The sequence below is a fragment of the Choloepus didactylus genome, chromosome 10 (genome assembly GCF_015220235.1).
Source record: "Choloepus didactylus isolate mChoDid1 chromosome 10, mChoDid1.pri, whole genome shotgun sequence".
Classification (NCBI taxonomy): Eukaryota; Metazoa; Chordata; class Mammalia; order Pilosa; family Megalonychidae; genus Choloepus; species Choloepus didactylus.
Genome location: NC_051316.1, coordinates 71,195,892 through 71,207,834, shown reverse-complemented (window position 1 = coordinate 71,207,834; position 11,943 = coordinate 71,195,892). Strand labels below are relative to the sequence as shown.

The 11,943-nt window shown below is 37.8% G+C and overlaps 1 protein-coding gene across 1 annotated transcript; it reads right to left on the bottom strand.

The window, feature by feature from the left end:
- Positions 1-5,018: 5,018 nt before the first annotated feature.
- Positions 5,019-11,639, bottom strand: DMRTA1 (DMRT like family A1). The gene is made up of 2 exons (XM_037797850.1): positions 10,757-11,639; positions 5,019-7,283 (listed from the first exon to the last, which is right to left on the bottom strand). The coding sequence occupies exons 1-2, from the start codon at positions 11,409-11,411 to the stop codon at positions 6,436-6,438; spliced, it is 1,503 nt and encodes a 500-aa protein (XP_037653778.1). The 5' UTR covers positions 11,412-11,639; the 3' UTR covers positions 5,019-6,435.
- Between the last annotated feature and the right edge of the window lie 304 nt (positions 11,640-11,943).

The following is an 11,943-nucleotide window of genomic DNA, read 5'->3' as shown; positions in this document are numbered from 1 at the left end:
AGTTGCAAATATGAGGACTCTAGTGGTTATCAGTATTTATTTCTTCCTTACTTTGATGTTAGCACATTTGTATATATTTATTAGCCAATTCTTTTCTCCCCTCTCCCATTTCCCTACTTTTTAACATAAAGTTTATTAATAATGTTTAACCTTATATCTCAGGATTAAAGTTATAGGATATTACGGGGATTTGTCTTAGCTAGAAGAGGAAGACTATCATCTAAAAATAGATGTCACTTTGGATATCTTCTTTTGGGGAGAAGATTAGTTTGTTTTTTGTACAAGGGATAATTGTATAAATTTTAGGTGAAAGAACGACCTTGTTCTTTTCTTTACTTGGAAGTAAATATGTTTAATAGAAGTAAATATGAATACCAAGTTGATAAGGGGTTGACTATACAGGAAGCTTGGCTAAGACTAGGAACTAAATTTCCCAGAATCTCCTTTCCTATAGCAACCAGAATTAGAACTGAACAAAAGAGGAATTGCAGTGGGATTTACAAGCTGGGAGTGAAACATAAGCTAGCAAGGTCGGACACTCAGTGAGAATCAGGTTGCTCTCACTTGTCTCTGCTCCACATCCAGCTCTTCTTCCTCCTTGCTGACTCTGCTAGTCCCACTTACCCACACTGGGGACAGGCCCACCACTAGATGCTTGCTTGCAGACACAGAGTCTGTAGCTACACAGAGGTAGTAGCTTCCCATAGACCTCCTCACTTGCTCCCCTTGGAACCAGTGGAGCAACTGGACACACTTGGCTTCACAGATTTCCTGTAAGCTCCCACTTGTCTACTCATACCAGTGCTACAGGTTAGTGACACTCTCTGATCTGCTAATTCCCCTCTTCTGGGCCTTCAATTCCCAGCTCCTCCTATGTTTGTGTTAGGTCAAAATTCTGTCCCTTTTTCCATATACACTGTTTTCCTGACCAAACACTGACCAATAAATGTAGCATGAACACGAGTAGTAACTGGTTTTGCTGTTCATTTCCTTCTCATAGCCTTAAAAAGAATCCAAATAACAGGTACAATAATATGAAATGAAAATGTAGCTCAACTCTGAAATGAACACCCAAACAGGAAGTCTGGAAATAAGCCTGCTTGCTCCTTAGGTGATTGCCTATCTCTTTGGGTTCCACATCAACTATGAGTTGATTAAATATAATTACACTACCCTTGTTGAGAGACTGCCACTATGGAGTAAGGATAATATTTTAATAGGAAGTAATAACAATGCAAATAATTTATTTAGCATTTAGTATATTAACATTACATTACTATGAGGTTTTTTAAGCTACCTTTTATCTCCACGAACTTTGTAAGTTAGATATTAATATCCTACTTTTACAGAAAGGAACCTGTGTCCAAAGAATGTAAGTAACCTGCCCACGGTCATATAGCTGATAAGTCCAACCTCAACTCCAAACAAGTGATCCTTCCAGAAGGCATATTGTCATATGCTTTACAGAAAATGTATTGACGTTTTCTTGAGTGCTCGTCCATGTCCTGTCTGAACCCTCCACTTCCTCCTCATGCCTTGTATACCTATTGACCACACACACTTACCTCTACCAGAGTGAGACCCTTGCGATCCTCTATAAATATGTGAGTGCTCTGAGTCTCTTCCTCTTTCATCTGCTTCCAGGAGGCTGTCACATAGGAAAAGTTCTAATGAACCAAACTGCACTGTGTTTTATTGACAAATAATGGTTAGGTATTTTCATTTTCATGGTCTTACAATTGAACTTCATTTATTCAATAAATATCTATCATGTTTCTTATTGGCCTTAGAAATGGATCAGTCCCAACACTGAGACAGGAATAAAGAATCCCCCCCAATGAAGTCTCAGATGCATAATTTCTACTCGGTGTTTTCAATGATTAAGCAGATGCATTATAATATAAGATAGCCATTGACAGTTGCTAACTGCCAAGATATCCTTCCTTGTTCTTCAGAATTCTCTCCCTATGTAATTTTCATCCACTATGCCCTCTACACTGTCCACAATAAGCACAATTCATTATTGTCATATGCTAGCGCTTTACATGTTCTCATTTCCCCCATTTCTGAAACTCTTTCTCACAGAACACTACCACCACCACCACAATTATCATGTAGCATTGTATGCCTCTCTGCTTATATCCCCAGCTTTAGAATCACTCTTAGTGTATGGCACTCAGAACTGATCACATTACTTTAGTAATATCTGACTAATATCTGACTAACCTATGTTCCCGAGTACATGGGACTACACACTTCCTCATTCTACAGTGCATCTATTAATGCAATCTAAATTTGAATTGGCGTTTGGAACAGCTATGCCAAATGGTAATCTCATAGTTAATCTACCAATCAATAAATAACTACTTTTTTCTCATAAAAAAATTGTAAATACAGGTATCTCTCCTTTGTTGTATATGTATGCACTTGAAGGCTTTTATTTAACCCAATGATTTTGATTATTATATAGGTTCACTAGAATAGGGAGTGGGGATGAGAATCAAAATCATTTTGAAACTTAATTCTGTCATACAAAATATTAGCTGTCCTTCCCAAGTGTGTGCTGTCCATGCATAAGACACAATGCATTTTATATCTTTATTCCTTCATCTAAGTTGTTGATGAAATTTTTATGGAAGGTCAAGGGCAGAAATCTAAAACCTACTTCCTGGTTGAAATGGATTTACTAATCAACATTCTTTGACACAGTTCAACTTTATATGCCTCCTAATTGTACTGATATCTAATTCATTTTTCTTAAACTTGTTTCCAGGATGGATTTCAATATATATTTGACATTTTAAAGCAACTTTTTGACATAGATATTTTGATAACACCACTTTAGTGCATTTATCTTAAAACCATGAACTTCCTGATTAAGACTGCTTTAATGTGGCCATTTTGATTTGGGGACATTTTGGCACAATCAAGCCCATTAAAATGTCAGCTTTTAAAAGTTACCAAAATACCAAAAGTGAGAAACAGATCATCTCAGAACTCTCTTGAGCCACTCTGAAGTGCTACCTCAAAACAGCTTCAAGTTTAGAGAAGATGATGTGAAATAAAGCCATAGCTTTGCAATGCAGCCATCAATAAAGGATCAATTAGAACTGAGTTGGGATAGGAGAAATATTTCTGGACAGGAACTTTTCCCATTCTTTCACCCAAAGGATAAGCACCACACTTAAGAATCAGGCTGCCTGAGGACAGTAAGCATTGCCTTTATAGAGTCCATGTTCCATTCATCTCACTCTGTGCATGGGAGAATGATTCCATTTACTTAGTGTAAATAAGTCTATGGTATAATAAGGTGCTTCATCCCAAACTTCTCTTGTATTCTGAAAGCATTTTGACTTCAAAAATAAAACACAAACGTCTAAAGAAAATACATTAAAAAATAAAGAGTTGAATGGATATACTACTTCAAAAATAGTTTTCTTGGTTGCAAGTTCACAGTTAGGAATCCCTAGGAAGGTATGTCCTAAAATCTCCAGAGTCCTCGTTTCATCAGAAGTTGCAGAGAAAAGCAGATCATTTGACTCACAACCTCTTCAATGGTCCCCTCAACTCTAGTCCATTTTCAAAGATTATCTAGAAGGGAGCTTAGACTGGGAGGCCAATCCTGGTGTTGGGCAATAAATTTGATCCAGAGGGCTCTGGGGAAGCTGGGATTACTGGGTTCCATTCAAATGAACAAAAGCCTCTTCTTTGCCCACTTCTTCCACCATCGACCCGGAATTTATTTACCTCTCAGACCAACAGAATGGACTTCCCTCCTACCCCCCACTAATGACTTAGGAGTTCAGATCTCAAGGGGTTCAGATCCATGGGCACAGCATAAATATCAAGACCACAAAGCACTCACTGATGTACCCACACTGTCAAGCGCTATCCACAGTGGTTGTTTGGTCCTCTTTGTACACATGGTACTAAGTGGTGAGCAGACTGAGGCAAGGTCCTGTGTCTTTTTCACTTCTTTATGCCCAGAGTCTAGCACAGTGCCTGGCACAAAATAGGTGCTGAATAAACAGTTGTAGAATGAATTAGTTATAGGCTAATATTATCTTTTTATCTTTTATTTATTTCAGTCAGTGAAAAACTACTATTTGAGCACTTATTAAGTACCAGACACTGTACAAAGCTGTGAATGAACAAAGCAGACGTGAATCCTTCCTTCAGACCTTACAGTCTAACTGGAACTGGTGAAGTGACTTGAACTTCTGATTATTCAACACTATTCCTCACATACAGTTCTACAGTTGGACAAAATGACCTTTCTATAAGCTTCTTTAAGCTTTAAAATTATTGCAAAGGGTATTAAATGTATAAAGCATTAAATAAACTAATTTGTTAAGTTTTGAGTTTATAAAATTATTTATACAAATTTGAAGAGTACTAAAAATGGATATTCTTTCCAGCCCAAAAACAATTCTCTTTCTCAAATGGAAACAAACACATCATTATATAAACCACAAAAGAATCCAGCAACTCTAGCATTGTTGTACTATTACACTAGATCTGTGTTTTACAATATAGCTTCCTTGAGAATGCAGTATTTTACATTCAGTATTCTCCATAAGATCTAGCACAAGACTTTATAAAAAAAAAAAAAAAGCATTCAATAAATCAATTAATTGAATGGAAATCACTTAAGAATCACCGAGGGTTCTAACCTGAATGGCATTTAGGAGATTTATGAACCCCATGAAATTAAATTCAAAGCCATGTGTCTGTAGACGATTTGGTGAAGAGTTCTTTGGTTTCACCACTGTCTCAACAAGATCTATTATCCAAAATGAATTATTAATTCGGAATATATTAATTGAATATCATCTACTTACCAGGCATTGTGCTATGGTTTAGGCTCAAAATCTAAACCTTTTTTTATATATATAACAAATGAATATTGCATCCAATTTTCACAGGATCTGTTTTCTCACATTCATACAATTAAAATCAATGCATATTCTATTAAACATATTTATATCCTAAATCAGCACCAAATACTCTACCATAATTTAATATATTTGCTGGTAAAATATAATTTAGAAATATATTTTTAAGGGCTTCATGGGAAATATGATAAAATCGATAATTTAAGAATATCTTTAGTGAATCATACTGCGTAAATTATTTAAATCATCTCTGATTCATCAATTATCTTACAGCATAGCTGTGTTTCCATTTATCCCTAACAAAAACTACAAAGCCACTATCCTAAAGAAATGATGACATATGAAGAAAACTTTATAAAATTGTTTTGTAAGCAGTTTTCTCAGGACTTTCCATTGACCAAAATAAATAGCTTTCAAATGTTTCAGATGGAGAATAAAAAGTATTTTTAAAAACTCAAGAAAACTTCTAAAATTGAATGCCTAAAATTTCCCTTTGGAAATATTTTCTCTCTCCACATTGCATTAAGCATCATCTACTAGAGTTAGTCAATATTTATCTTATCAGTCATTTTAATTTTCTGATTAAAATTATCTTTACCTTTGAGACGGCTGTCATAGTCTTGTCCCAAACATAGGGCAAGGCATACTTCCCTACATACAGGCATTCTTACACTTCAAGATTAAAATCCTTGTCCACAATAGATGTTCACATTACAATATGCAAATTTCTATGTAACATGATCCAATGACTATTTCATACAATGATTAGTTTATAATATTTAAGAAATTATTCCTTTCTAATTCCTATACCCTGCCAGAACTGAATTGCAATTACTGGTAGTTGCCAGGAGGTGGCGCACTCTCATTTTCCAAGATTTATTTCACAGGGTTTTCATTTTTAAAGAGAACTATTTTTTGTGGCACTTTTATCACAAATGGCAGATATGAATGAGAAATAAGACATTCAGAAAAATAAGTTCAAACTTCTCAAAAGTTTTACTTATTACTAACCACTTATATGCAAATAAAATATTTTTTAAAATACTTCGAATAACCTTTTTCTCTCCTGTGAACAAGGAACAGAAGGGGAAAAAAAAGTTTAAAAATAATAATTACTTAGAAGTATCTCAATTTTTCAACTCTTCATTTTTTGCTCATTTTATATTATGCTGGATTGCTTTACACTTACAAAAGTATTTTAAAACTATGAACATCACATTTCAATAAAATAAAACAAGTTTTAAAATAGACATTTTACAACTGGTATTTTAAAGAGAAGATTTGTTAATTTAAAGTAAAAGATCTCCTGATATAAGTTTTATTCAAGGCACATATGTTCAAATGTTTCTTTCACTTAATAAATGCTGAAGAAGTATGTTAAGATCTAAAGTCTATTCTACTGCTTACAAAAATAAATAGCATTTTAAGGCCTGATAATCCATTCACATATGTATTTACTACGTTAATGTATGTGGTGTGCATGTGTGCGCCTACTGCATGCTTCCAGAAATACTACAGAAAGGGACAGTGGGCAGATACATTACTGATTGTCCTGATTCGGTCTGGAATACAGTTCACCACCAGTTACCGAGTCTTTGATGGGAAGGTAGGAAGAATCCCTAATCATTCCTGAAAAGGAATAATCCAAAACTGGCCGAAAAGGCAATGCTGGTACCAACCCAGAAGTTATGTAGGGTGACATAAAACTGGATAATCCTCTTCCTGGAGAGGAATATGCCAGTTGTAATGGACTAATACCTAGTCTAGGATTTGAGCTGTAGAAACTTGAATCACCTCCATATGAAGCAGAAGTAGTATGAAGAGGAGAGAAAGCTGATTTATTCCCTAGAGCTCCAAAGCCAAATCCAGGTAGACTAAAATTAGAAGCTCTCTGAAAGGCTGTATGTTCAGATCTTCCCAAGCTTGTAAGATCCCTAGTGTCTGGCTTATGTTCTTTCCCATTTAGGACTTGTTCAATGGCTTGGACCACATCCCCTTTGCAGAACTGTAGAATGCCTTCTAGCCAGCTGCGCCTGTAACTTGGGAAAATCTTGGTAAGAATATCAAGAGGATCTCTTGGTCTTGAGGACAATGTGGGGAGGCTGGATCTGGTAGCAGTGAAATCTTTGGCCCATTCACTTTCGTTTCCTGATTCCAGATCAGAAGATGACAAGGACCTGGGGCTCTCTTCACCTCCTGACTGCGCCTCAGAGAGAGGAGACAAGATGCTATCATCCTTGTTTGAGTTTTCTGAAATAGATGACCTGATGTTTTGTTTTCCAGTGACACCATTAGACTTGGGAGATGACCCCAGGGAAAGTTGATGGGATTTGGAGACTGGTTCTTCTTGTCCACTCGGGTATGAGTCATATTTACCCATTTTTTGTTCTTGAGGGAGAAGAGAAAAAAAAGAAAGAATCAAAAATAGGGAAAACTTTCCAGAACATAGTACTGCCTACTTAAAAATAATGCTGAAAAAAATAAATTCATTCACTCATGGTATATTAGTAATAATTATTCACTCAAAAAATGTTAATGAATAATTCAATTTTAAAACATCATTCTGAAATGCAGGTATTGGAAAAAGTGTAAAAATGCTATTTCTTATGTAATTTCAGCATCACAAACATATACAATGAATATAAATGCAGTAATTATTTAGGAATCAAAAGATAAACATCTATTATTACCCCCAAACTGTGAACCTAACACCAATATTATCCACTTTCCCACCTTGGTAATATGATTTTTTCCTAAATGCTACCTAAGTTTTGGTGTTACCTGGTAGTTGTTTGTTTTTTTTTCCGCTTTTCTTTTTTTGCAATTACATAATGTAAAAATAACTAAATAGAATGATTATGTCTAGATTTGAAAAAGAAACAGTAATCTAGTAATCTTAGTTTGAAAATGAATATTCTATTTAATCACTAATGCTAAATTTCAACAATTGGTTTCTTATGCTCACATTTTAGGTTCAAATTAAATTATCTGAATAATGTGAAGAAATAATAAAATTATTAATTGCACTTCAAATTTAAACCAATAATGACTGCTGTGATATTAATTTCAAATCATACCAGAGTGTGTATGTTTCAATTTATGTAAAAGATGATACCTTGTTGGTATTTTTTCATAATCCTTTGTGAAATATATATACTTTGTTTTTCAACCCCCAGGAAATATCAAGAAAAGAGTTCACAGCTACATTGTTCATAAAATACAATTATAAGCTACATCTTGCAATCTGTGTGGATCTGCAAAATGACTTGTAAAAGCGATATATTAAGCATTGGTTTTAAATCACAACCCTCTCCCCCAGATATTAAGGAGAATTTTCTAAAAATAGTTTATATAAAAATCTGATTTTTCTACTTCAATATATTAATCATATGACTATTAATAAAACAAGACTATCTTTAATATCTTTTTGCCAGGCTAATGCCAAAAAAAAATAATGTACATGCTAGCAAAATAAATTTTATTCTGGTTTAAATTTCCTCTTACCCTATAGATACAATTTAGCTCTATTTCCATGAGGAAAGGTAAACTGTGAAGAGGGATTCTCAGAGCATTTCTGTCAAACTTTCTTTATCTATGGAGCTTATAAATGCATGGAACAAATTTTGTCTAAAAAAGTGATTTGCAACCACAATTTGCAATACTCCCATGTTTTATTCAGCTTCCCTAAGGAGCAATCCTAAATTCTGAAGAAATATCTTTAGTATATTTTTAAATTAAAGTGTGTACAGTTTAGCATGTTGAGGCTCAAAAATGTTGAGTATATATCAAACATATGACAAAAAAAAGTTGCTAACTACAAATAAACAAGGATTCTATAATATTTTCAATTAAAAAAAAAAAACAATAAAGCATTTCTAATGCAGCCTGTCATGAGGAGATAGACTGGCTTTGGTCTCTATTCCATGTTTTTTCTTACCAAAGTGGTTCCCCAAATCCATCCATGAACATATAAAAAGATCAAAATTTCATCTCTAAACACTTTACACATAAAAATAATTTTCCATTTTTATATTTTACTCATTAATAAAATGCTGATTGCATGACACTGTTTACAAAATTAAGGTGTCTTTAACATGCTGTAATATCATTTACATCATCCCTCTGTCCTTTGAACTTCTGTAGTTTGTTTCACTTTGTTGCTTTTACCATTGCCTTGTGTTGTATGCCATGTGTTGTAGTTTTGGAAACATATAACCTTCCTCCTTTTGAATATAAAGTTCTTTGTGTAGGAAAAACGTGTTCACCTCTGAATCACTCAGCTAGCCTTTGTCTAATGAATGAGTAAATTAAATAGACTACCCTCCTAGTTTGTGGACATTGTGTAAGGGGAGGCAGTCAATTTAGAAAAAGCCATTGAAGTCACCTTTCAAAAAGTGGCTTGCTTTTATAGAAGGTCATCTGAGACAACAAAAAAAAATAAAATAAAATAATTAACTCTATAAAACACAACATTTTTATACCAAAAAAATTAATAACAGAAACAAAAACCACTCACATAACTCAATGTCTCCCACATCTTGGTCCCCCAGAGCTCACTCAGTTTAGTTTAAGGAATTTTAACTTAACTTCTCTTTTAAAGTGGTTTTACTTAATAACTTTACTCTTCAGCCCTCTGTGATCTTTCATGAGAAATACTACAAGTCTTGTTTTTTCTGGTGAAATAAACTAGAACATATGCAAAAATTGGCATAGGTGAATACAAACTGATATATGCCTCACTTAAATGCAGAAATAGTCTTTTCAAAAGAACATCCTGTGATCTCTTAAGGCTTGCAATTTTCACAATTCAAGGAAGTTTTCTCTAATTAAGCACTTACTGATTATCACATAATGACAAAGAGGTGTATGATACAGGCTCTTAGACATAAAAAATACTGAAATAGTTTTTTCACTGCTAGTAGGCCCTGATGAGGATTTTGAAATTCGCTGAAATTCAGTGGAATTTCATTAGCAGGAAAAGTTAATTGGGGACCAATATAGCCAAAATAATAATAATATAATAATAATAAACACATGTTATACCTAAAACTCAAGGCTACCTTTTCCATTGCAACACAGAAGATAGGAGAGATTTGCTGGCAATAAATAAGAGAAAAGATTCAAAACTCTTTGGATAAAATAAAAAATCCTAATATTCTTACCAATGGTTTTATAAATCTGGAAAACGTAAGTTTCTTTCCTAAGAGAAGATTTGAAACTTAAAATAGTAGACCTTGCTACACTTTGAGTAGCTGACCACAACGCATACAGTCGGCGGGGGGGTGGGGGGTGAGGGAGGGGTGCGGAGGATGCTTAAAGATTTAAAGGAAGGGCGGGGGACAGAGGACTGTTCCGCAGATTTCAGTCTCTCTAAGTCTGGCGCCAAAGTCTTGCCAGGAAGGGAAACTGCACTCCCATCTATCAGTGAGTTAGTTTCCCACTCAAGATCCGAGGATGAACTCGGGTTTTACAGCTGAAAACAGAGTATAAATCAAGCTCAAAACACAGTATCTCTCAACTGAGTTTTCCGCTCGATGCCCGCTTCAAGTTCTACTCACGCAAAGTTAGAGCAACTTGCGCGCAAACAATGCCATTCTACGCTCCAGTTGCTCATTTGTGATGGCCCTACCTTCACTTTTTCATTGCCGTACCCTATCACCTCCAGGAACAAGCAGCAAGCCCGTCCGAAGTGACGGTTATTGGCGTCTAACACCCTCACTAACGTCCAGATTGCAGAGCTGTTTCCCAAAATTTAAAGACTTCTTTTAAACAACTTTCTTGCCTGCCTCCCGGACTGCTTATTTCAGAGTTTTTTTCTGGAGTAACCCTTTTCTTGTACAGAGTAAAAGAGACCGACTCACCTTGTTTTTCCCCAGGAAAATCCGGGCAGAAAGCCTCGAAAGCGGGGGTCGCCAAATCACCAGCCTGTCTCAAGGCACCGAGTCCCAGAGCAGCCACCGCCGCAGGATCTCTGGTCGCCTGGAGATTCTCGGCAATGCTATTGCCTCCGGATGCCCGACCTCCCGGACCCGAGGGTGCAGAGTACAGGAGCCTCTGCAGTCCCCGGGCCTCGCTCTCCTCCTGCGCCTGCTGCCTGCGCAACGCCACCTGGGCAGCCATGACGCGCTGGCGCTCGGCGATCAGGGTGCACTTGGCACAAGCGCAGTCCCGCCAGCGGCAGAAGCGCTTGTGGCCCTTGAGAGCCGACACCACGCCGTGGTTGCGGCAGCGGGCGCACTTGGGGGTCCGCGGGTAACCGCAGTTCACCGCGCCGACCCCCCTCTCCAGCCCGGGAGCCGGCGGGCAGCCTCCGCTCCGGGTGGCGGCGGCAGCGGCGGCGGCGGCTGCGCGCAAAAAGAGGCCGGGCGGCCGGAGGAACGCTGGAGGAACCGGCATCCCCGGGAGCACGGACAACCCTGGGGACGGAGGTGGAGGAGCCGCCGCCACTAGCCCCGGGGCCAGGCGGGGTCGGACGCCGCAGCTGCGGTCGCTGTTGCCACATTGTGACTGCTCCATTCCCGAGAAGTTGCCGGCGAGGGGGATAGCAACAGGAAAGCCAGCCCTCTACGCTCTGTCCCACAGCTAACCCTGACGGGATGCTGGGGGAAGCGGAGGGACCGGCTGTAGTCGCGCTGCCCCCCACCCGCACACTGACAAAGTTGTCCACTTCTCACTTTGAATTCCGGGCGGCTGGGGCCGCAAGCTGCCGAAATTAACTGCACCTCTTGAAGTCCGGGAGCGCTAAGTTAACGCCAGAGCTCTGTGTGCACCTTCTGAGCCCCAGAAGCCAAACCTACCCCGCCCACCAGGTCTACTGGCCAAGCCCCGAAGCCGGGGGAGGGCCAGGGGAGGAGAGTGGGCATCGTCTGGGAGGAGGGGCAGTGCAAGAAGCAAGAAATCATCCTGAAAGGCTGGAAATGTCCCTTCGCCAAAGAAGCCCCTTTCCCCACTTGCCTCCTCTTGAATACCTCGACATATTATTTGTGTAAAATAGCTTCCATGCTCTCCCCCACACTTTTTGCTGCCCTTTTTAGATTAAGCAAGATTT